Source organism: Sturnira hondurensis, unplaced genomic scaffold (genome assembly GCF_014824575.4).
Source record: "Sturnira hondurensis isolate 20B ecotype Veracruz unplaced genomic scaffold, ASM1482457v3 Scaffold0014953, whole genome shotgun sequence".
NCBI lineage: Eukaryota > Metazoa > Chordata > Mammalia > Chiroptera > Phyllostomidae > Sturnira > Sturnira hondurensis.
Window position 1 is genome coordinate 1,430,473 of NW_028087584.1, and position 26,860 is coordinate 1,457,332.

A 26,860-nucleotide genomic window follows, 5' to 3' on the forward strand; every position below is an offset into this window, starting at 1 on the left:
CAACCAAGATTACTTTATCCAGCAAAGCTATCATTTAGTATTGAAGGGCAGATAAAGTGCTTCCCAGACAAGGTAAAGCTAAAGGAATTCATCCTCACCAAGCCATTATTATATAAAATGTTACAGGGACTTATTTAAGAAAAAGAAGATAAAAACTATGAACAATAAAGTGGCAATAAATACGTATCTAGCAAGAACTGAAGCTAAAGAACAAAGCAAATGAGAAGAACAGAGACAGAATAGTGGATGTGGAGAGCATTCTGATGGTTCCCAGATGGGAGAGGGTGTGGAGGAATGGAAGAGGTAAGAGGATTAAGAAATATAAAAAACCCTGGCTGATGTAGCTCAGTGGATTGAGTGTGGGCCTGCAAACCAAAGGACTGCGGTTCGAGTCAGGGCACATGCCTGGGCTGCAGGCCAGTTCCCAGCAGGGGGACGCATGAGAGGCAACCATACATTGATATTTCTCTCCTTCTCTCCTTCCCTTCCCTAAAGATAAATAAATAAAATCTTAAAAAAAAAGAAATACAAATTGGTAGTCACAGGATAGCCATGGGGATATAAAGTACAGTATAGGAAATGGAATAGCCCAAGAACTTACATGCATGACCCATGGACATGAACAATGGTGGGGGTAATTTCCTAAGGGAGTGAGGGGTACTAGGTGGAAGTTGGCAAAGGGGGAAAAACCAGGACAACTGTAACAGCATGATCAATAAATATAATTTAAAAAAATAAATAGTTGAAGAAATCTTTTATGTGAGATGAAGAAATACAGGCCCAGAGAAACTAAATGATATATTTAAGAGCCACTTAATTAATTAGTGACAGAACCGGTCTTACAATACCATGTCTTTGTCACCATCCCACACTACAAATGTGGTACTTCCTTTTACTTTCCTTATCACTATTCTTTTATTCTTTCTTTACTATTCTGCTTGAAAAATACTTTTACAATTAAAATACTGAGATTTTTGCTTCCTCTGGACTTTAATCCCTGAACAACTGCTTACTGGTTTCTACCTCACTTGCATATATATATACACTTATTTAGCTCTTTGTCATTCTGATCTTTTCATATGCTTTAATCTTTGTGTTTCCTTTATATTTTTTCCATTGGAAACAGCTATAATATCATTTTTTAGACTCTCCCATCCTTCTTGAACCAATTTCCACCAAAATAAAAAAGAGAAAAACTCTGTAGCTATTATGCCAAATAGAGTCATCACAAAGTGCAGTCATTTATTGAACCTCCATTTATGGATACATATTTGTTTTTCCTCTGAATTTAAAAAAAGAGTATGGGTTTGGCATTTTGTTTGTTTGCTTTTAGATTCAAAGAATATGTTTATGACTTATGATCCCTTCTTTTACTATTATGAACTATGAGATAACATGGTCTCCTCTTAAGAGCCGCCTTCCTTTTTGGTAAGAATAAAATCCAGGGTATTAATTGCCCTGATGCTTTGTTCACTTTAGTAGTAATTGAAGTGTTACAAAGGCAATTTATCAGATGCTTTGCTTTTAGCAAATGAAACTTCTTACAGATGACTACACATGCAGCTATTCACACAATGTACTCCACTGTCTCCAAATTCACAACCTTGAAAGACTAGATAGAAATTGCACTGGTTCTCCACATTCTACTTTGTTCTCCTCATGTCACTATTATGACTTAGCAGAAGTAGATAGGTGTCAATGTGTTACACAAGTCTTGGCAGGCTCTTAATCATGTCTTAGTTACACCACTCCCAAAGACAGAGTATCTAAGGGTTATGCTGGGTCTACAGAGGTCTCAGTTTCCTATAGTTGAAAGATTACTAGAAAGCAAAAGAAATTAAGTGGTTATGTTCAAATTAGGAAATTTTGATCACCCAGAAAATAAAAAAGTTTGTGTACTGGGATGGTTTAAATAAGAAAATCAGACTGTAATAACTCTTATATTTATCGGTTGCAAAATCTAGCAAGTGTCTCCCTAAAGGACAGAATTCTGCTTCTTCCAGTGTCTCTTCAGTGGCACCAGTCCTCTTCAATGGCACACCACTCCTTCATGTTTCAGTGCTTTTGTACTGTGTTCATTTCTCAACCAACTCAAGTCAAAAGACGCAGGATGCAGGGTATGAATCCATTGTGCCACTCTCCTCACTTCATGATCAGACTGAAGTCCCTCCTCTGCTCAAATGGCCTCCAGGTCTGTCTACGGGCTTCAGAATAAAGTCCAACCTAGATTCACAGCTCTTCAAGGTTTCATCCCCTAGCTAATTCACCCAAATCATCTTCTGCTCTTTACTGGAGTCCCCCTCCATCTCTCCATTCTGTGGGATACATAGAGTTCTTCACACAAGAGATATCCATCCTGTCCCAAACTACAACATGCTCTTTTTGCCTCCAGCAGCCTCATTGTCTGGCTCAGCTCAGATTCCATCTCCATGGGCAAGGCTTCCTTTCCTCTGGGTGAGGAGTCCCTTTCATCTGGGGTTAAACTATCACAGTCTTTACACTTTACAGCAATGGTCTATTCTCGTATTTTCCTCTTCTACTTACACGGTGTGCTTGAGGAGTAAAGGCTGTGTTTCTTCATCACTTTCTACCCACAACACAATGTCTGAAACACAGCTGGTGGTCAGGGTTTACTAAGTGAAGTCCTAAACTAATATACTAACATCTTGAATTACTTGATAGTAGCTCCTTTAAATGTGCAAATGTCTACATCTAATTTAGCTTCTGGAAGCCAAAAGTAATGTGTTGATGGGTGTTTTATGAGGGAGTCAGGAACTTATTTCTCAATATATGTATTACATTTATCTTTGCTTATGGCATTCTCGCAGAATGCAAGAAATTGTACTAGATGTCTGTTTGAAACAGCAGTGGAATAAAAAAGTAGGGCAGAAAGAAAGCAAGAGTAAAAGCTGAAACAAGGTTGAAGACAAGTAGAACTTTGGGCCAGAAACAAGAAATAAATACCTCTTCTGGCTCCTAAAGACCCTTTGTGGGAATGATGCTGCTAAAAGAATAGGTTGTCTCAGGGAGAATGACTCCTAACTTTTGAAAAGTCATAAGTGATTCATAATAACAAATTTGAAATTTAATGTAATAATCTTGGGAAAAATGTATGTAATTGTAGTAAAACTATAATTGAACACGTCTCAGAAAACCCATGGGGTAAAACTTTAGATAGGATAGACCAATTTTTTTCAGTGATAGTCTTTTTTACCTAATTTCCATTTGTTCACCTATAATAACAAGATATAATTTTTAAAGGATTATTGCCATTTCCATGCATGAGATAGGTCAACTGAAGGTCAATTTCATATCTATAATTCTAAATGTGTTTCAGGAGTAGAAGCAAGATAAGTAAGTCTTAAAGTTCCTCACACGTGAGGATGCTATGCCCAGTGCATCTTCATCTAACGAGTCATCCATTTACCATAGATGTTGTGAATGTTTACATTGGGAACTGCTCTGCCTGGTTTCAAGAGTTGTAACTGCCCTCCATGGCTAAGGCTGAGTAAGCAACCTCTGGAATGTGAGCCACTAAGGAGACAAAGCTTGTCTCTGGCAGCAACGCTGCTTCTGCTTCATCCCCTGCTCCCAATGCTTGGTCGGTTAGTCAGAGACAGGTACAGCCTCTCAGAGGAGGAACAACATAAGCCAGACACCATCAGCTGGGAGGCCATCATGGAAGGACTTGTGGGCTGTAACAAGGAGGGAGTGATGGACCCTCGCCCCCAGGCTATTCGGACATAGCCCAAGCCCCCATTTCCATCTGGGAAAAGTGCTTCCTGGCTCTGATCCTCTTAAGCCTAAAAACCTATGATGGGGAAGGTGGTGCAGCCCTTTGCCCACTAGAGTGGGATCCAGGGTGATCGGGCATAAGAGAGAGTTCCTAAAAGTCCTGTGAGGCCTGCTTTGCTAAGAGTGCTTTCATTCATATGATAAGGGTCCCAGCAGGAAATGAGTATGTCTCCCAAAGTTTTTGCAACCCCCTTACAGACACTGACTCAGACTAAGCCCTCAGATTTCTTTGAAATGTTATCTACTGTTTGTTCCTTGCCACCTATATTCCTGTGTATTACAACCCAATAAAAGCCATTGAGGAAGGGGCTCCTGATCTTTTCCTCTGAGAGACTGACCACCTCTCCTCCCCAAGTGGATCATGTCTTGGCAGTTTCACTTTCATCCATAGCAGAAGGGGGGACTTTGTGGGCAAAGTTGCCCCTACATGTTTACCCTAGTACATGGGTGTCTGAGAAAACAACACAGGGCTTTCTCTCAAAGGGCTTCTTTTTCTGCACTCTCCATAGCACATTTCTATCGAATTCACTGAGCACTGATTTGTCCTGCCTTGACTTACTGTGGGTTTTTTTCATACATTTCTTCACTAAACTGAAAGCTTCTTGGCAACACAGAATAAATCATATTCATCTCTGAATCTGGAAGCACCTAAAAGTTAGTATCTTCAACACAAGGGTTTAATAGAGCCTTGCTGGATTAATTTTAAAAAATTAACCTAATTACTCTCTGTAATCATTCAAGATTATGGAGTATCAAGTATCTGTTTTCTGGGTTGGGCAACAAATTCATACTTGAAGTCTGTGTTAATCAAACACATGTGGCCTTGACAGATGCTTTAGGAGCCACTAACTGGCCAACCAAACAAACAAAAATGACAAACAAAAATGTGGCCATTTCTCCTTCCTGTTTATGGACAGTGATGTATTATGTGACACTGTCCTCCTTGTGGCTGTTTTTTTGTTTATTCCTGTTTATAATATGATACAAAGAAAACAAAAGAAGTATAGATATTTGTTTGTTTGTTTCAGAAAGTTTGAGGTCTTTCTGTTCCACCTTCAAAAAGCCAATCCAAGGTCTGCTTATAACCAAGGGGTAACACTTCATTGAATAAATAAAAAGGATATACCAGAACCTCAAAAAGATGTGCCCCCTGGGAGTTCAATGATTCAACTTGGGGTAAGGGGACAGGCAGGCAACATAGATTCAGCTACACCCAGAAAAATTCATCTTATGCTACAAAGTCTAACATCAGATATTATTTACAACTTTTGGATTGTATTACTCCTAAAGGTCTGTGTCAGAAGACCCTTCTGTGGCTGATGCCCTGAAGGCAAACACTGCAGTTTATGTTATGGTAATGGCTGGCTGGAGAGGGATGTTACCTTAGTAAATTATGATAACTGAGCAATAAGGATTACTAAAGACATCATAAATCTAGAGGGTTTGCCCATGTGCCAACTATGTAAATTACACATGTGTGCATTCATAAAACATCTTCCATTATCAGAGACAGTAGAAGTTTTTCATGTATACGGTCTTTACTGAAATCACACCCATCATCAGAACTCCTGTTCATTGTGTGCATAGCATGACAGTGAATCATTCTGTACCCTCAAAGGCCTAGTCCTCTTGACAGATCTACCTCTTAGTTTCTAAGCTTGCAGGGCACCCAGTGCAAAGCTACACAGGGCCATAGTTTCTCAGTGACTTGTGCTTACCGCCTGAAGCCATACTAATTACATTCTTTTTATTTGTTAAATTTACTTTTGTTTTTTATTTTTCAACTACAGTTTACTTTCAATATTATTTTGTATTGGTTTCAGGCATACAGCTTACTGGTTAGACAATCATATACTTTGTATTGTGTTCCCCTTGATAATTCCAGTATCTAACCAGCATCATACATAGTTAACACAATATTATTATGATATTTCCTATTATTGTGATGATATTCCCTATGCTGTACTTTATATCCCCATGACTATTTTGTTAACTACTAATCTGTACTTCAAATCCCTTTACCTCTTTCTCACAGTTCCCCAAACCCCACACCCCCTCTGGCAACCATCAGTCTGTTCTCTCTGTGAGTCTGTTCCAACTTTGTTTGATCATTTTGTTCTTTAGATTGCACATGAGTGAATTCATATGTTATATGTCTTTCTCTGTCATATTTCATCAACTATAATACCCTCTAGGTCCATCCATGCTGTGACAAATGTTAAGATTTCATTCATTTTTATGGTCAAGTAATATTCAATTGTATATATACCACAGCTTTTTAAATAAAAGAGGTTTTATTTATTTATTTTTAGAGAGAGGGGAACAGAGGAAGAGAAACATCAATGTGAGAGAGAAACACTGCTCAGCTCTCCAACATGGGACCTGGCCTGCAACCCAGGCATGTATTCTGACAAGGAATCAAACTAGCAACCTTCTGGTTCACAGGCTGGTGCCCAACCCACTGAGCCACATCAGGCAAAATTGTACCACAGCTTTTTTATCCACTTGTCCATTCATGGACATTTGGGCTGAAGTTTTTGCACAGCAAAGGAAACCATAAAAAAAGATAATCTATTAAAGGAAAAAACATATTCACCAATAACACATCTGATAATTGGTTAATACCCAAAATTTATAAAGAACTCATACTACTCAGCACCAAAAAACCAAACAATCCAATTTAAAAGACACTCTCCTAAGGGGACATACAGATGGCCAATAGACATATGAAAAGATGCTCAACATCACTAATTGGCAGAGAAATGCAAATTAAAACCACAATGAAATACTACCTCACACCTGTCAGAATGGCTATCGTTAATAAATCAACAAACAAGTGTTGATGAGGATGTAGAGAAAAGGAATCCGTTCTGTGCTGTTGGTGGAAAGCAGACTGGGGCAGCCAATGTGCAAAACAGTATGGAGGCTACTCAAAAAATTAAAAATAGAACTGCCTTATGACCCAGAAAGGCCACTTCTGGGGATTTATACAAAGAAACCCAAAACACTAATTTGAAAGAATATATGCACCCCTATGTTCACTGCAGCATTATTTACAATTATTTTCTTTTCTGAAGCAGTAATGTGACTCATCTTCCCATTTTTACACAAGAATTTACTTCAACATCTGCCTGGTATCCTTGATCATTTCCATAAGAGCCAGCCCAGGAAAGGGCACTGGACTAGGCTTAGAATCTGTTGCTAGGGATTGACAGCATTTCAATCCTTCTTTTCAACGGCAGCCTAATTCTGCAGTGGATATACCTGTGGCACCAAATACCTATGTACTTGACTGAAAAGCACTATTTTGTTAGTCTGCACAGCTTGACACTGACAACCTAAGTAGAGATTTTACTCACTGGTCCTCCTAGCATCTCAAATCCCTCTTGTTCTGCCTACTCCTCAAATGAATGGAAGAGAGCCTAACCAAAATACAGGGTATCCAGTGACAATGTCAAAGGAACTGTGATGATAGTCAAATAACTTGTGCTAGTTATAAGGATTTGGGCAATGAACAAGGTTAATGAAATTTTTACTTAAATATAACTACATATGGACTCTACAAACCAATGTCACCAAAAAGCTTATTCTTTGAGTCTCAGCATGAAATGATTCCCTAATTCATTCTTTAGAACTTCTGTTTTTTAATTTCCTGCGATGGAAGTATTTTCTCCAATATTAGAAATACATCCTGTTCTTAAATACACCATTTCCACATCACCAAATGGCAAATACCAACTTTAATTAAAGATGGCCATCAATAAAATGGTCTATGATACAGTTATCGCATTTATATAACATTCATGACTGCAAAAGAGACCAGCTATCCAACACAGGGAAGTTGTTTCCCCTGATTTAGGGCAATTGTTAAATGGCCTAATGGAGTAAATATTCAAAAGAGCTTGGACTTGGAGTTACATTGGTACAAATTGTCCCAAGACTGAAATAATTTATCATTTGATGAGGAGTAAAAATCCATGGCATTTTTCTGTCAGCTTTCCAAAAGTTTGAGAATTGTTTGTAGATAGAACTAAGCATTTCTGTTCTTATCAAAAATCTATTCATAGGTCCTATTATATCCATAATTAATTTTAATAACAAGCCATAGCATTGCCTTTTGGGGGACACAAGACTGGGCTCTTATTCTCATATTTTAACTGAGAATTTTGAACAAAATCGATTGAGAAAATTGGTGAAGTTTCAGGAGTGATAATCTTTGCTCTTTATAATAGTTAATCGTTACTGAACACTTACCGTGTGCTCCAAACTGTTCTTAAACACTTAACATGGATTAACTACTTTAATCCTCATAACAAATTCCCATACAGGTGATCTTGGGTAAATTACGTAACTTTCTTAAGCCTCCATTCCATTTTCCAAGAAAGAAACCAAGGCTTGAGAAGTTAAATAATTTGCTGAATTCACTTAGCTAGTGGGGCAGAGCTGGGCTTGATCTCAGCGGGCTCTGACCAGGGCTAGACTCTTCATCACCAGGAACTGCCTTTGTATCTCCAGGAGACAGACAGAAACAGATGCTCCTAAAGGTAACTTGTAGCACTCAAATTCACATTCTTACTTGTTCTATTCTTCTAAAGAATGATATTCTTCTAAAATTGGAATGCACAAGTGATAATAAATAAGAAACACATGAATTCTTCTCCACATTACCACCCTAATCTTTGAGACTTCAGTTTTCAACATAGGTAGCCTAAAAATTTATTTGGAAGGCAATCCAAAGCTTGTAATGACTTTCATAATGACTTCTAAAAGAAGGCTTTGATGACTTAATAACCTTAAAAACATTTCTGTCTTTATAGTAAATGTATAACTGAAAAAAACAGAAGATAAATCTCAAATTAAATGAACATCATATATCAAATCACCTTTGTGACTAAAGAAATCAGACACAAGTTGACTGAAGGTGAGAAACCATATCTGAAGACAGTTTCAGAAAGACAAGCAAAGGTAGACATACCTCATTCTTAAGGAATGGTTAAAAAAGAATCTTAAAAGACAATTTGGCATTGCTGAAATTCTGCACCACAGCTCCAGCCTGCCCAATTCTTGACTTTGTAAGAACAGTGAGAGAAACAGAGTAAGTCCCTTCAGTAAGGCTTATGTTTATGGAAAATACATGGGCTTTTAGATCCAGTTACTCCTGGATTTGAATCCCAATTCTGCAGTTTTCAAGGAATGTGGTCTTGAACATTACTTCAACTCACAAACCTTAGTTTCTGCACCTGCTAAAATGGAACAACTACATCCTTGAAAGGTTATTGTGAGGGTTAAAGGTTATATGTATAACATGCTTGGCATATGATAGTTTCTCTATAAACTGTAGCTAATAAGAACAACCACCACCATGTTGAAAAAAACAATAAATAAAAACTGCCAACAGCAGACAGTGAAGTGTGATGGTTAAGTCCCTGAGCCTGGAGTCAGTCTACCTCAGTTTTTATCCCGGCTTTCTTCTCTTCATAGAGTACATATCTTCTTGAAAAAAGAATGTTCTGTGTTTATCTCTTCTCTCTTGACATGACATCTTCATGGCTTTACTTGGACAACTGAGGTTTTCAATCTGAGCAAATTACTTAACTTCTCTCTTCACCAGTTACCATAGCTGTAAAGGGAGGCTAATAATAGTATCTACCTCATATGCTTGTGATAGGAATAAATGAGTTTGTCCATGTAGAGCCTAGAATCATGTCTGACCCTGACATGTATGGAATAAATGCTAGCTATTTCTGCTGCTAGTTATTGTGTGAAGGACACTCCAAAACCAGGACCAATCACCTGGATAAAAACTGCTCACCCAATGTTCATTAACACATTTAAACTGAAAGAGTATGAAACCTCCTGAAGATGACAAGACAGCATTTCACACTAATGGCTAGAACAGAGAAGTTACCTCAGGGCAAAATTAAAATTAGAATGCAGATTACAAGGATATGTCACCAAATAACTGGTAATCCTTCTAGGGATCCAAGGCTTCCAAAGTCCTTCACTATACAAGGAGTTTGTGAATATCACTTTTAAAACTCAAAGCCAAACTCACACACAAACCAAAATCAGTGAAGAGTGAGAAAAAGGAATACATGGAGCCTTCCTCCTTCCCTCAGAACATGTTTCCATGTACCCCCACCCTAAGCCTTAATATTTCCAAATCCTTTCTGCAAAGATCAGAAAAGCAACACTAATCCCACTGTGTCACTTCTGTGCATACTAAAAAACTTTGGCCACCTAGCCAAGGTAATAAAAGATTGCTGTACTCATTCACACACCACCCAAGAAACAACTACCCAACCAGAGCATTCAGATTTGCAAAGACAGCATATAATCCTGCTGCTCTGTGTGTGGCTCGATGGAGAGGGGTGGAAAGTCTGGGAAGACAAAGTGCTGTCTCCAGCATCTCATGGATTAGAATTATGACATCTGAACCAGGGTGAAGAGCAGGGCACCCCTACTTGGTGTCTATACTCCAGGCCCTCTAAAGCACCCCCTTCCTCACACAGGACCAGAAAATGGGATAACTCAGTAGAGATCCTTTGGATCACCAAGGAAAAGCAGCAGGGATGAACTTGAAAGAGCCCATTTTATGGTATGGTGTGAGACACATGAGGCAGGTTTTAATAATCTTGTGTGGTTGCAGCTCACTCCTCAAGAACAGTAACTTCAGCAGCCGGTTCGTTATATTTCTACTGTAAGGGACACAGGTGTGAGCCAAGTCCTCACCAAAACACCCTTCAGAATTCAGTCCGAGTTAGGTCATCTGCAGTCTACTGACAACTGCTGAACTCAAAAGCCCTAATAAGGCATCTCAGCAAGAGTATGTACCCTGCCACTAATGAGGCTCTTTTCCCATGAACAATGAAAAAGAACATCATCTCTGTTGCCAGGTATACAATGTAAACAAAGCTCAGCACAAGGGTCTTGGTATGGTGAGTGTGTCCACTTGAAATAAAGGAATTTTACAATGTGTGAGCCAAATTCTAGTATAGGGTGGGACAGCTGTTGTAACAAATAATGTAAACACATGTTATCAGAATCGAATAAATCAGCTTTCTGTTGCTGTAAAACAGAGGCCATGCAATGGGATAAAGATTGATGACAGAGATCACCAAATGAGTTCATTTCTTTATTTTACAATCTGTCTTGTAACACAAAGCTGAAGATTTCTCTAATGAACACGGATCTTCATGGAAAGAACCTTAAAGGACTTGAGATCTCAAAGGCTCTATTAGTTAAATCTTTTTTTTTCAAGCCTTGATGTATGAGGTTGAGTACAGGCTGGCACTGGGGATGAGAACTCTGGAACCCTGCTGCGGCACTGATGGCTACAGAGTGGGATTTGGAAAAGTACATGGCTGCCTGAAACCAAATGCATGTGGCTGGGTTCCCTTGGTACCAAAAGACCCTCAATGTATGAACAATTTGCCCGTAAGGTAGTTTCATGGTTTAAACTCCCAAAGTCGGGCAAACAGAGAACAAAAGTGAGCTGATGTGAAGGCTGAACAGTCTTTGTTTTGTTTACTACACAGTGTGCCACAAACACTTTTCTCTTTTTCTTAAATCACTTCCATGCTAGGTAGTGTGTACCTTTTTATACTGGGTGCTTGTGTTTGCACACGCCAAGAGATGCCATCACTGGCAGAGGGCTTTCAGTTGCCATCATTTTGAGCAGGAATTATAACCAAAAAAAGAAAAAACAAATGCAATCTTATAATGCCTCAGTTTCCCCACCTGTAGGGGCTAACAACTACAGCCTATTTCAGAGATTCCTCATGAAGAACTCTGTGTCGAAAATAAAACTTAAATGATACAGTTTTCTCTATATGTCTGACAAATTCCTGGAAATTTTGACCTGAATAATTCATTGTATATACTAACAATACTTACTAAAGAAAGAATATTTTATAAAGTACAAGATGATTGTGTAATATAAGTAATCACTCACTAACATCCATTTTATAAACAAAAATGTTTATTTAGGAGAAAGAATTAGTGAAATAAGGCAGAACAGTATGAAATTCTGCATAGATTTCAGTAGCCACATCATGGCAGGTAATACATAAATAATTTTTGTACAATTGATCAAATAGTGATTCACAGAAAATGGCAATATAAGTAGAAGAGTTTTCAAATCTCTAGGCTATGTCAGTTTATTTTTCTGGTTTATTAAGAACAGGCAAAATGAAATAAGCTCATGGGTGAGTAACCAGAATGACTAAGAGACTTCAAAGTCCCTCATGTAAAGAAATGGGGGTATTCTGCTAATTAGGAGAAGACCTAGGATGAGAGGACATGATTCTATCTTCAAATATTTACTGAGTTGTCACAAGGGCGGGAGCATGGTCTGGTAGTTGTTCAAAACTGCTTCAAAGGATCAATATGACCAATAGGTAGTAGTCAGTCAACCCTTGTGGGGTTCACAGCAGGAGCTCAAACAGTCACTGCTGTCCCAGCAGAACCCACACTGCCTACAGGGATTTTGAGGGGGTTTTATTCCTGAGGTAATAAAGTGAACATGCACAAAACTTGTCGACAGGGAGAGTATGAGAGGAACCTGCTGAGAGGGAAGGGAAGAACGTGGCATGGGACACTCAACATTTCCGGTTCCTACTAACCTTTACATCTCAAGACTCTATAAATGCTATCATAAAACTGTTGATGACAATTCTCAAAGAGAATAGTTATCAAAGCGCTATGCTATTTAAAATGATCCTTCAAATCTAATCATTAAAGTATATCAAAAAGAGGAACACTCAAATAGATAAAAATATCCAAACACTTACCATCATACTTTGCTAAGACTGCCTGAACATCAGCATATGCCTGTAGTTCCAGCAGGGCTTCTAAAAGGTTTTCATGGATGTTGAACATGCTCAGCAAGGGGAACTCCTTCATTAACTAGGAAAGAAGAAACCAAGAAATGAGTAATCTATACTTCTCATTAAAAAGTATAACTAATACTTAATTGCAATATATTTATGTAATATAAGCACAATATAATTTTAGAAGTACAGTTAATTCTGAATTATAAGTATTCACATCACTTATTATTTTGTAAATCATGAACTGTTTACATTTTCCTGCTATTTTGGAAAAATGACAACTATGAATTTGTGAGAACCTAAGGTGGGAGAAAATCCAAAAGGAAGGGGATTTCATAAAAACTGAGAAAGATGCTTACAGGTAGTGCTCAGTAATCTTGAAATACCATAGAGGCCAAATAAGGTGAAGGTTGAAAACTATCTCTCAGGTGTTAACAATTCAAAATCACCAAGAACAGTTTGGATGGAAGCTGGAGAACAGAAGGGGAAGTGGGCAGGCACTACCTCAGGGGTGTCAAACTCCTTTTCACTGGAGGCCACATCAGTCTCTTGGTTGCCTTGAAAGGGCCGAAATAATTTAGGACTATAAATGTAACTACTCCTTAACTATGAAGGAGTTAAAATTACATTCAACCCTTTGAAGGCAACCATGAGGCTGATGTGGCCCCTGGTGAAAATGAGTTTGACAACCCTGCGCTACTCTTTCAAGCAGACTTGTGACAAAGTTAAGGAGAAAAAGCAGGAAAATAAGGAAGGTGATATGGATTAAGAAAATATGTAGGTAGTGCTGGGAAGTGACAGTAAAAGGACTGGATGTGCAGCAGTCCTGTCTGGTACCCTCAACAAAACAGGAATCAAGATCAATTTCTGAGACTGAGGGAAGAGGTGGCAGGGAGGTGGTTTGAAGATGGGGGTGTAAGTGCAAAATGGCCACAAAGGAGGGGAACTGCTTAGGAAAAGAGTTAAGGAATGCCAAGGCCATCTTGAGAGCCTAAGAAATTGGAGATAATGAATTTAGAGAGGCTACAATTGGCATGATTGTCAAGTTTCAGCTGACAGCAGTCAAGATCCACTAGCAAAGATGTCAAATGAGTTAGGCTGAGCTTGGGCAGATTGCATTAGATTCAATGAAAACTGAAGGAGCAAGAGAGTTAAGAATGGTGAAAGAATGATTAAAGGAATGAATGGCCTTAAGGTTCTAGGCAGCTTTTTAAAAAATGTAATACTGGGAATATAAGACAGAAACCTGTATGTGAACAAGAATTAAATAAAAATTATATTAAAAAAATGTAATACTGAATTCACTGGAAAGCAAAGAGAAATAAGGAGCAAGATTTCAGAGTAAAATCTTTATCTGAAAGAAAGATAAATCTCATCTTAAGAAGGAAAGATAACCTGATTCTTTATAAAGAAAAATTATATATATGTGTGTAATTTATGTGTATATATTGCCTACTTAATCTCCTATACGGATAACTGTTTTCTATTATAACGCAATAACCTGTAAAAAAAATGATAACTTTTTGACATCAACATCATTAAAGCAATTGTGCTGAGAAAAATAATAATCAAAAATAGGCTAATTCACCCTTAAGCAAGAAACCACTGGATACACTTCATTGACAATCCACTTCTTACATTAGAAACATTTGTCGTGTTGTTGTTTTTTAAAGCCAAAAATCATTTAGCATAGCTCTAAAAATAATTTCCTGCAGCCCCAAAGAGTATTACATTACCGACGAAAAACATCTATCAAAATGATTATGTGTTCAATAAGACTGAACCCCCTAGAGACAGCATGCGGTATTTTTATTGCTAGTAAAGGAAGTGAATAAGACTATATAGAACATTGTTGATGTTCTGTAACCAATCAAAGTATTTCTTGTTCTGGTATACTTTGATTCTGGTTGACATCACCCTTTGATTTTTTCCTCCTAATTAGTACTTGCTAGAATTAAAGCTCTCTCTCTCATTCAGCATTTAGCAACACAGTAAAGATATTCTCTAAACTGCAACATTTAAACATTTACCATTTCTGACCAGTTCTTCAGGTAAAGGTCAAATGTCAAGGACACAAGTCATATTCTGCATTTTTAAAATTGCAATTCTAAATATTACTATGTCAAAGGTTAAAAACTGAGAGGGTGTCTTATTAAAATCCAGTGAGACTGTATGAACAAATGTATGAGTCTCGGCTTGTTGAAACAGAATTCGAAGATTCAAGGAGCTAGGGCAGCTGTGCTTTCACTGGAAGCTTGGACAGAGTACATCATGCCCCCTCCAAAAAAATCACCAACTAAAGGATTTGAATCATGGTAAACAGCAAATGTTGGGGAGGCAATTGAAGTCATAAGACAATTTGGAAATCTAGCTTTCCTTGTTTAATAAACAAGAACAAGTAATATTTCTGCTGCCCCATCTCACTCCAGCTATTACCTTGCCCTCTCTAGCCTTTCACATCAACCTGTCTCAGAAAAAAAGCCACGAACACTAACTACTCCCTCAGCCCTCTTTACTCTTCACCACATACCTACAATCTGCCTTCCAGCCCCACAATTCCTCTGGATCAGCCTGTCCCACATTTACAGGTGACTTAAATTGCTCCATGGGCACCGTCCAGTCCTTTTCATACTTGACCTCTGCAATATTTGAAAGTTTGATGACTTTTTCCTTGAAACTCTGTCTTTCTTTTCTTCCTCGACACCATTTCTCTTCTGGTTTTCTTCTTTCTTATCTCCTAGGTCCTTCTCAGTTTTCCCACTTGTCTGTTCCTTATGAGGAAGTTGTTTCCTGGTTATATCCCAAGAACTCTTCTCATTAACACCCTTATCTATAGGATTACTTTCCTGTCCAGGATCTCAATACCTCACATCACCTCCTAAGTGAATATATTAGGTCAGTTTATAAATTATATCCCTTACAGTTTTACCTGACACACTTAATACTAAGCTCATAAATTCCTCCTCCCCCAGCCAAACCTGTTCACCCTTGGTATTTCCAACCTTGGAGAAGAAAATCATTAACCCCATCATCCTCTTCACCCTACCCAATGCAGCCACCTTAGAGGTCCCTAAACAACTGAATATGTAAAAATTGCCAATAGCTTTCACCAGGTTCACAGAAAGCTGTTATGCAAACAATAAACAAGCAAACGTGATGGTCAAGAATCATTACCATCTCCTCTTTTCTCTGACCCTACCACTAATACCTCAGTTTATGCCCTCATACTTGGTCTAAACTGCTCTGCTTGCCTCTGGATCACCTCTTTCTTTTTTTTTAAAAGATATTTATTTATTTTTTAGAGAGGGGAGGAGAGGGAGAAAGAGAGGGAGAGAAACGTCAATGTGTGGTTGCCTCTCACATGCCCCCTACTGGAAACTGGCCTGCAACCCAGGCATGTGCCCTGACTGGGAATCAAACCAGCGATTTTGATTCACAGGCCAGCACTCAACCACTGAGCCACACCAGCCAGGGCTGGATCATCTCTTTCCAAATCACTCTTCACATTGCTGTCATAACAGGTTTTCACATATATACACTGGAGTCCATCATGCCCCTGCTTAAAAGGCAACCATGGACATAGCTGGACTCATCCCAAAGAAATGGGCAGATGTGAATACAAATTTACAAATGAGGCTGCTTATCAAAACATTATAATAGTGAAAAATGCAAGCAACTTAAAATTTAACCCATTATGAGGCATTTAAGTATGAGATATAGTCATCTTTTGGGCTATTACATGCAGTTAAATTCTCAAATAATTTTTAACGGCATGGCCTGGGAAATGCTGACATACAAAATTACATTAGAAAAAGCAGAATGCAAATTATATTGTGCAATTAGACCATGCTTTTTTTAATATATATGTATAGAAATACACTTGGTAAGAAGGAACCAAATGTTTTAACAGTGGTTATTTCTGGTTAATAAGATTAAAGGTGAGTTTTATTTCTTTCATTTTTTCCATATGTTCTAATATTTTTAAAGAAGTATATGCACATTCTATAAATTGGGGAGGAAAGACTAGATATAAGAATATTGACCTCTCATCAAATTGAAGATATAAAATGCTCAACATAGCAAACACAGCTCCTTTGGCAAGTCCGTCTACTGTGCCAGCCTTGTTTGTAGTCACTTTACTATATACACACCAGGCTCCCACCACAAAACAGCTTGCAGTTCCTTACACAGACCACATTCACTCGTGTTTCTATCTCCACACTCCCTTCCCCCCTGGGTGCTCTCCCTCTGCCTCCTTGCTCTATCTGGCCAGCTTTTCAACTTCCAGGGAACCTGCCCTTTGACTCCTGGCCTCTTGCCTCCATCTGCCAGGTTAAATACTCCTGCTACAAATTTCCAGAGTCCTTGTGACAATGGCCTATGGTCTTTCTCCTAAGCCTGGGAAGAGTGTGAGAACAGGAATTCTTTTTCTCTTTTTTGACTTCCTGAGCAAATAATTCTTTTTATTATTGTTCAGTTACAGTTATCCCAATTTTCTCCTATTGCTCTCCCCCAACCCACCCAACCCCCACTCCCACAATCAATCTTCACCCTGTTGTTCATGTCCATGGGTCCTTTATACATATTTCTTGACTAGACTCTTCTCCTTTCCCATTATCTCCCTCCCAGCTCCCTTCTAGTCACTGGCAATTTGTTCTTTATTTCCATGTCTTTGGTTCTATTTTGCTCTTTTGTTTGTTTTGTTCATTAGGTTCCATTTATAAATGACACCATATGGTATTTGTCTTTCACTGCCTGGCTTATTTCACTTGGCATAATACTCTTCTCCAGTTCCATTCATGCTGTCATGAAGCGTAGGAGCTCCTTCTTTCTCTCTGCTGCATAGAATTCCATTGTGTAAATGCACTATCGTTTTTTGATACATTCATTTACTATAGGCACTTAGGTTGCTTCCAGCACTTGGTTATTGTAAGTAACACTGCTATGAACATTGTGCTGCATACATTCTTTTGAATCAGTGTTTCAGGGCCCTTAGGTTATAATCCCAGCAGTGGAATAGCTGGGTCAAAAGGCAGTTCCATTTTTAGCTTTTTGAGGAAATTCCATACTGTTTTCCACAGTGGCTGCAGCAGTTTGCATTCCCGCCCATAGTGTACTAGGGTTCCTTTTTCTCCACAACCTTTGCTAGCACTTGTTGGTTGTTGATTTGTTAATGATGGCCATTCTGACCAGCGTGAACTGGTATCTCATTGTGGTTTTACTTTGCATCTCTCTGACAGCAAGTGATGCTGAGTATTCTTTCATATGTCTGTGGGCCCTCTGTATGTCCTCCTTGGAGAAGTGTCTGTACAGGTCCTTTGCCCGTTTTTTAATTGAATTGTCTTTCTGGTGTTGAGTCATATGAGTTCTTTATATATTTTGGAGATCAAACTCTTGTCTGAGGTATCATTGGCAAATATGTTTTCTTATATAGTTGGCTCCTTTTTCATTTGCTGATGATTTCATTAGCCATGCATCTTTCTTATCAATAAATTCTTGGTCACCAGCTGACCCATCATAGGTGTTCAATACATTTGTCATAAATGGAATGTTTTTTTAAAATTATCTTCCTCTGGGGTACATATTATATGTGTGCTGCCACAGGCCTACCTCAGGCCTTTGTATTACATATCTCTGAACTTGTTCCTTCATCCTTTAAAATCTTCCAATGACCTTCCACACTCTATACCTTGGAAAAGGTACAGCTAGAACCCATCAGCTCTGACCTAAAGAAGAATTTTCTTACTTATAGCTGTCTGAAAATGGAATAGATCATCTAAAGAAGTCTCCATCACTAGAACTATTCATATAGAGAGAAGCCAGTCACCGAACAGGGATTTTAAAAAAAGGCCCAGAATGTTTCCCGTCCTGTAATTCAAGGGGAAAACTTCCCAGCTCCTTGACAAAATTCTCAGGTCCTCCCACAGTTCAGTGCCAGATGCTTCTTGCCTCTTCTGTCTTCTACGAGATTAAAATTCTAGCCTTTTTTGGACTAGACTACCACTCACCATTCCGAGAATTCTTCCTCTAGTTATTAGCCACTGTGTTTTTGCTCAAAATATTCTCACCACCTAGAATTCCTTTTCCCTTCATTTATAAGGCAGCCTGTCAAAATTACCCCACCCACCAAAGCCCAGATCAAATGCCACCTCCTCAAGTCAGAGCATCGTGAAAGTGAGAGCCAGCAGAGCCCACGGAGATCATCCAAACACCCTCCTCAGTTTACAGACTCAGTCCCTCTCACCCTTGCTCCACCAAAAAACAGTGAAGGCTGAAAATGTAAGTGATTCAGCCAAAGTCAGTTATGGGACTATGATTCAAATGCATTCATCAGTTCTTATTGAAACTTCAACATATTAGAACTCTAGTCTCAGGCCTGCCAAGTCCAGGACAACTAAACCACCTTATTTATGTTTCTCCTACACTTACATATTTATGTTTCTCCTACACTTACATACACTTCATATAAGACTATATGAAGACAGCAGAGGAAAGAGCCCTATATTTAGAGTTATTCCTGCCAATTACTACCTGTGCGATTTTGTACAAATTACTTACCTTCTCTGAGCCTTGCTTTCTTCATCTTCTGGGTCTCAGTCATATGACACTTTTTCAGACTCTTTCTCTATCACCCTCTCTATTGTGGTCACCTCACTCACACCACCATTTTCCATTGCTTCTATCACATCCTGAAATCATCTTGTTTATTTACATGGCTGAATATTAGTTAATGTAGTAAGCAAAACAAAAAGAATTCAACAGACTTATAGTAGGTAATACTATTATTACAAGGGTCAGCAAAATTTTTTTTCTGTAAAGAGCCAGAGAGTAAATTATTTTCAGCTTTGCCACCTATATGGTCTCTTTTGCAACTACTCAAATCTGACACTGCAGTGTGAAAACAGCCATAAACTGTACATAAATGAATGAATGAGACTATGTTCCAAGAAAACATTATTTACAGTCCTGGTTGGTGTGGCTCAATTGGTTGGAATGTCATCCCATACACCAAAAGTTTGCAGGTTTGTTCTCCAGTCCAGCCACACAATCCCCAGTCTGGGCGTGTTCAGGAGGCAATCAATCGATGCTTCCTTCCCACATAGATGTTTTTCTCTCTCCCCTCCTCTTTCTCTAAAAGCAATAAAAAAAATGTCCTCAGATGAGAATTTAAAAAAAAATTATTTACAGAAAAAACTGGCTGGAGCCAAGATTTAGTCTGTAGGCCTTAGTTTGCCAACCCCTTGTTAACAGGAATAGTTTTTTTTCAAGTTTTTAAAAGAAGAGTTTCATAGCAATAATTTGAAAAACATACATGTCTTATAAACATTTGGTTTGGCAGGCCACAGAAAAGTTGAAAAAGACCTACTCTATAACCCAACACTTATTCTCCCCCTCTATTCCTGAGAACATTCACAAAGGTTTCTGAAGAGTCTCATATTGGGATATCAACACAAGATGGGGAGTACTGTCATAAATAGTGCAATGAATAGATCAATGAGGTATATGCTTATGACAAAATGCAACTTAGCAGAAAAAAGGACAAAGGTAAGCTTCATATATCTTTTTTTAGACTTTTTAAAAGTATATTTTATTGATTATGCCATTAAAGTTGTCCCATTTTCCCACCCTTCATTCCCCTCCACTCTGCACACCCCCTCCCCCATCATTGTCCCCCTTTTATTTATGTCCATGTGTCACAAGTTCTTTAGATTCTATATCTCCCATACTATTCTTGCCCTCCCCTTGTCTATATTCTACCTACTGTCTATGTCACTTATTCTCTGTACCTTCTCCCCCCTTCTCCTCCTCCCACTCCCCTGTTGATAACCCTCCATGTGATCTCCATTTCTATGGTTCTGCTCCTGATTTAGCTGTCCTCTTAGTTTGCTTTCGTTTTAGGTGTGATTGGTAATAACTGTGAGTTTGCTGTCCTTTCACTGTTCATATTTTTCATCTTCTTTTTCTTAGATAAGTCCCTTTAACATTTTATATAATAAGGCTTGGTGATGATGAACTCCTTGAATTTGATCTTATCTGAGAAGCACTTTATCTGCCCTTTCATTCTAAATGGAAGTTTTGCTAGATAAAGCAATCTTAGATGTAGGTCTTGGGATTTCATGACTTGGAATACTTCCTTCCAGCCCCTTCTTGCCTGTAAGGTCTCATTGGAGAAATCAGCTGACAGTCTGATGGGAACTCCTTTGTAGGTGACTGTCCCCTTATCTCTTGCTGCTTCCAGGATTCTCTCCTTCATTTTAATCTTGGCTAATGTAATTATGATGTGCCTTGGTGTGTTCCTTCTTGGGTCCAACTTCTTTGGGACTCTCTGAGCTTCCTGGACTTCCTGGAAGTCTATTTCCTTTGCCAGACTGGGGAACTTCTTCTTTATTATTTGTTCAAATAAGTTTCCCACTCATGGCTGTTCCTCTTCCCCTTCTGGTACCCCTATAATTCAGATGTTGGAACGTTTAAAGATGTCCTGGAGGTTCCTAAGCCTCTCCTCATTTTTTTGAATTCTTGTTTCTTCATTCTTTTCTGTTGGGTCATTTTTTTCTTCCTTCTGGTCCACTCCCTTGATTTGAGTCCCAGTTTCCTTTCCATTACTATTGGTTTCCTGTGTATTTCCTTTCATTTCAATTAGTTTAGCCTTCATTTGTTCTTCTAATTTGTGACTAAAATCAACCAGTTCTGTGACCATCCTGATCACCAGTGTTTTGAACTGTGCATCTGATAGGTTGGCTATCTCTTGGTTGCTTAGAAGTATTGGCTCTAGGGCTTTGAGCTGTTCTTCTGCTTGAGCCATAATCTTTTGGTCTGTTTGCGCCTGTTATGCATGAGGGGAGGAGCCTTAGGTATTCATCAGGGCAGGGTGACCCAGTCACTGGGTTGTGATGCTGTATGTGGGGGTGGGGTCAGAGAGCAACAATGATGTTTGTTCTTCACTCTGTGGGATTTCGGTCCCCTCTGCTGCTTCTTGCAAGCAAACCTGGCCCCCCTGGTGCTGGCTCCTGGGTGTGTGGGCCTGTGCACCCTCCAGGACCCTGTGGGTCTCTCCAACAAACTCTCTGTGAGCCTGGGAGCTTCTCCCGGCACCTCAACCCCAAGGTTTTTCCAATTCGTGCTTTTAGGCTTTAATTTCAGTTGCTGGGGCCCTAGCCTGTGCGGCCTGTGCTCACTCCTTTGCCTGGTTGATCTGAGTGTGAATGTGTGACAACACTCAGCCAGCCGCCTTTTGCCCCCACTGGGTCTGCCCATTTCTACCCTACGCCTGGGATCCGCCAACCACCACCTGCGCTCCTGGGTTGGTCCGGCTGCTTTTTCCTGCATGGCCCCACTCCAACAGCCACTGACTCTGCCCCTCTTACTGGTCTGAATGGTTCATTGTTGTTGGACTTCCGTACAGTTAAATTCTCTATGTTTTGGTTGCATTTTTGTTACTAAAACTTTGTTGCGTTTAAACTTGGTTGTGTGAGGAGGCACAGTGTTTCCACCTGCGTCTCCATCTTGGCAGAAAATTCAGCTTCATAAATCTTAATGTAGACAAATATCAAGCAGTTTTGAGTGAAAAAAATACTGTAGAGAAATACACTGTAGAATATTATACAATTCATTAAATGTTAAAATGCATACAAAACAATTCTACTAACTGTTTATGGGTATTTATTCTAGAAAAGAAAATACCAATTTGGTCTTACCTCAAGGGAAATAAAGGGTATAAGTGATGGTTGCATGGGGCTATGGCTTTATATTGTTCTATTTTTTAATATATTTTATTGAGTATGCTATTATAGTTTTCCCAAGTTTTTCCCCTTTGTCCCCCTGCACACTGTATCCCCCAATTCCCTCTGGCAATCCATCCCCTTAGTTCATGTCCATGGATCATGCATATATGTAAGTTCCTCAGCTACTCCATTTCCCATACTGTTCTTAACATTCCCCTGTCTATTCTGTACCTACCAATTTGTACTTTGTAATCCTTTCATCTTTTCCCTCATTCTCTCCCTCCCCTCCCCAACTGCTAACCCTTCAAAATGATCTCCATATCTATGATTCTGTTTCTATTCTGCTTGCTTAGTTTGTTTTTTAGGTTCAATTGTTGATAGTTGTGAATTTATTGCTATTTTAATGTTCATAATGTTCCTTTTCTTAAGTAAGTCCCTTTAACATTTCATATAATAATGGTTTAATAATGATGAATTCCTTTAGCTTTACCTTGTCTGGGAAGCACTTTCTCTGCCCTTCCATTCTAAATGACAGCTTTGCTGGATGGAGTGATCTAGGTTGTAAGTCCTTGCTTTTCATCACTTTGAATACTTCTTGCCAGTCCCTCCTAGCCTGCAAAATTTCTTTCGAGAAATTAGCTGACAGTCTTATGGGAACTCCTTTGTAGGTAACTCTCTGCTTTTATCTTGCTGCTTTTAAGATTCTCTCTTTATCTTTAACCTTTGGCACTTTAATTATGATGTGCCTTAGTGTGGGCCTCTTTGCATCCATCTTGTTTGGGACTCTCTGTGCTTCCTAGACTTTTGTGTTTGTTTCCTTCACCAAATTAGGGAGGTTTTCTTGCATTATTTTTCCTGGTAAGTTCTCAATTTCTTGTTATTTCTCTTTTCTTTCTGACACCCCTATAATTTGAATGATGGTACATTTGAAGTTTTCCCAGAGGCTCCTTAGCCTGTCCTTGTTGTTTTGGATTTATTTTTCTCCTTGCTCTTCTGATTGAATTTTTTTTTCTTCTTTATGTTCCAAATCATTGATTTGATTCTCAGTTTCATTTACTGTACTGTTGGTTTCCTGTAAATTTTTCTTTATTTCACTTAGTGTAACCTTCATTTAGCCTGGGTCTTTTTTATACTGTTGAGGTAGTCAATGAGTTCCTTGAGCATCCTAATAACCAGTGTTTTGAACTCTGCATCTGAGAGGTTGGTTCATATGCAGAGTTCAACCATATCTCTGGTTCATTTAGTTCTTTCTCTGGAATTGTGTTCTCTTCTTTCATTTGGGTCATATTTCTTTGTCTCTTCAATTTGGCAGCTTCCCAATGTTTGTGTCTGTATTAGGTAGAACTGCTCTGACTCCCTGTCTTAGTAACATGGCCTATTGTAGAAAAAAGCTCACTGGTAAAATGGGTGGGGTGGAGCCTGAAAATGGGGCAACCTGTGTGAACCAGGTTGATAGAGTCTCTGATATACTGTCACTGCTTTGTGGCTCTGTGGGGGAGTACTCAGAAAGAGTACAATGCCTCTGCCTGGTCTCCAGAGTTTTGTCCAGTTAGAAACTGTCCTACAGCACTTGCCCTAATTTCAGACACTTCAATTTCTCCTCATATGCCACTGATGCCCTTCCAGCTGTTGTCCTGGTGTTGAAGCTCTGAAGGAGTAAGTCTGCATAAGTCCTAAGTCTGTTGTGGGTCCTTTAAGAGAAGACTTCTGAGAACCCTGCAGTTTCTTCTACTTCCCCAATCTTGACTGGATTTTACAGCCAGAAGTTATGGGGACTTACTTTCCTGGCACTGGAACCCTGGGCTGGGTGGTCTGGTGTGAGGCTGCAAACCCTCGCTCCCGAGGTATCCTCCTGAGTTTTCTCCACTACATGTGGGAGTGGAACTTCTTGTTCCATATTTCCATGCCTCTCAGCCTCTCCACATGTCTCCAGGTCTCTACCTACACTTCCGTGTCTCTACCCTTCCTACCAATCTGGATGGAAGTGGCTTCTTTTATTCTTTGGTTGTTGGATTTCTGTACAACTTGATTTTCTCATGATTCTGGGTGATATTTGTTTTGTAGTCTATGTGTAATTTTTGCTGTGGTTGTGTAAGGAGGTGAGCTATGTTTACCTATGCCTCTATCTTGACTAGAAGTCTCTGTTTTACTTCTTTTCAGTAAAGAAGATAAACAAAGATGAGAAGAATTTTAGTTAATTCCAAATTTATTACTATTTATTACTAATTGTGGGAAGTGGGGCTGTTTTTAATATATTATTCTTTACTTATATATATTTTAAAGTGCTTCCTCAAACATAGGATGTCCATTAGATGTACTTTTTATTTGTAATTCCTCAAGTCATGAAGAGTTCAATTTTTCATCACTTAGATTTTGATTTGTTTTCCTATTTTCTAAATGCCTTTTGAGACAAAATACTTCTTTCCCTTTGGGTCTCTGACTCTTTAGCTCCTCAAAGTATTGTCAGAGTCTTTAAAAGTAAGTCAAAGTCTGACTAAACAACATCTAGAGAATTTCCTCAAAAAGTAATTTGATTTTATAGATTTTAATACACTGCACATGAATTCTGTAATGATATCAAGATAATAATTGCTAATCTCAGATGAACCACAGCTTAGCCACTCTTCTCCACCTGAGTTACAGACAGCAGATTTGCTGACAGATGTGGCGAGAAGAATTATAAAAACTATTGTTTCATCTTGAAGGAATCTTCAGGGTTAAACTGACTGTAAGATGAGTTCCTTTAAGATTGGGCTGAGACATGACTACCTAATAAGAAAACTCTCCTGTCATAAAATTCCTTCTTGCTTCCTCTCCAGGACCACTTCAAAGATTCCTGTGGTGCACTGACTTAAAAATAAAAGAGAAGGCATGGGGGAGGCTAGAGAAGTGGCACATACAGAAGTCAAGAGCACCGCCACCTTTGGAATCAGATGGATCTGAGTTGATACATCCAGGGACGTGGAGTTTCTTAGCACCAGGTGAACTGACTCTTTTTTGTCTGCAAAATAAGGATAACTCCCAGCTCACAGTGCACCCAAACATAACATGGGGGTTTCATTATCTTTACATAATAACAGTAATATAGGTTTATTACATTTTCACAGTACTATTGTTTGTTTTGCTGTGTGTGCCCAGTTTCCTTTTTGGTTTTAGTTGTACAATACAGCCTATTTCAATTTATTTATTTATTCTAAAATAACACATAAAATGCTTGGTGACATAACTGTCCTTTCTATTAAGACACTTGAATGAAGGCATATGATAAATATAACAGCCTGTTTTCTATAAGCCAAGTCATTCTAAATATATGTTTAAATTTGCTCACTGTCTAGCATAGTTCTGTTGTTTACTGCTAGCTATCTTCTCCAAACTGGTAATTGCTTTCTCCAGGCAATAAGAAATTTATATGCCCCATTTCGTCTAAGTATTACAGATCACATACAGTGAAAACATTAAGTCTCCTCTAATACCTATGGGGAAGATCATGGGATGGGCAAAGGATAGAATTTCAGTTTCAATTTTACATCATCTGGCTATTGTCAGTTCAAGTTTATTTCAATGGAAGAATTTGAGGCACTTCTGAGGTTAACATGTATGAGCTCAAATTGAAAAAAAAAAAAGAGAGAGAGTTAATTCAATGGATCTGAAATACTCCACAGACATAATTTAAAACTACATTATGTATGCTTTTTCTCAGCTAACTTATAGGATGAAAACAACCATTTAAACCTTTCAAGTTATGTTCGTATCTATTTAAACATGCTATTAGTTTAGCTATCCATGCCTTGTTCCTTGAGTGAGAAAAGCAATGTGAAACTTCTTACATATTTTAAGGAAGAAGTAATTAAAAGAGATCCTCAGCCACATTCCTACTGAGGTCAATGCAAGCTTGGCCTAATTAAAGTTTACAGAATTTGGCCTGTATTTTATTCAAACAGCAGATACTATTTTGTTATAGTTGCAAGTTTAACATTATTTAATTATAATTCAAATAAAAGCATAAATAGAAAATAGAAAAGACACTCAGCATTGTATGGTTATTATTTTGTCAGTGATTTTTACTGACACTAAGGGACATGAAAGGAAAAAATGAACTGTTTACCCAAGTCCTCATTGGCCCATGAGAGTTCCATTTACACAGAGAACTATATAAAATGCAGTCCCAGGAGGCTTAAGTATACAACAAAAAGAAAATGTGCCCTGGCTGGTGTGGCTCAGTGGATTGAATGACAGCCTGCAAACCAAAGGGTCGCTGGTTCAATTCCCAGTCAGGACACATACTTATGTTGTGGGCCAGGCCCCTCATGGGGGCTGCATGAGAGGCAACCACACATTGATGTTTCTCTCCTTCTCTTTCTCCCTCCTTTCCCCTCTCTCTAAAAATAAATAAATAAAATCTTAAAAAAATATCATTTTCAGGGCTAATCTAAATGAAAATATTAAGCGGCATCTATTGAAAAGTAACATGATCCATATATGACCTATATGGACAATTAAATTACAGGTTAA

The 26,860-nt window shown here is 38.6% G+C and overlaps 1 protein-coding gene across 8 annotated transcripts in view; it reads right to left on the reverse strand.

Annotated features, from left to right (window-relative positions):
* ST7 (suppression of tumorigenicity 7) overlaps positions 1 to 26,860 on the reverse strand; it is a 319,529-nt gene that overhangs the window by 59,293 nt on the left and 233,376 nt on the right. For all 8 annotated transcript variants that reach the window (XR_005069142.1, XR_005069143.1, XM_037064214.1 and 5 more), the window contains one exon: positions 12,588 to 12,702. Coding sequence is in view for 6 of the 8 variants with exons in the window: in XM_037064214.1 (XP_036920109.1) it covers positions 12,588 to 12,702 (115 nt within the window). In the remaining 2 variants the exon portion in view is untranslated. The remainder of the gene's footprint in view (positions 1 to 12,587; positions 12,703 to 26,860) is intronic.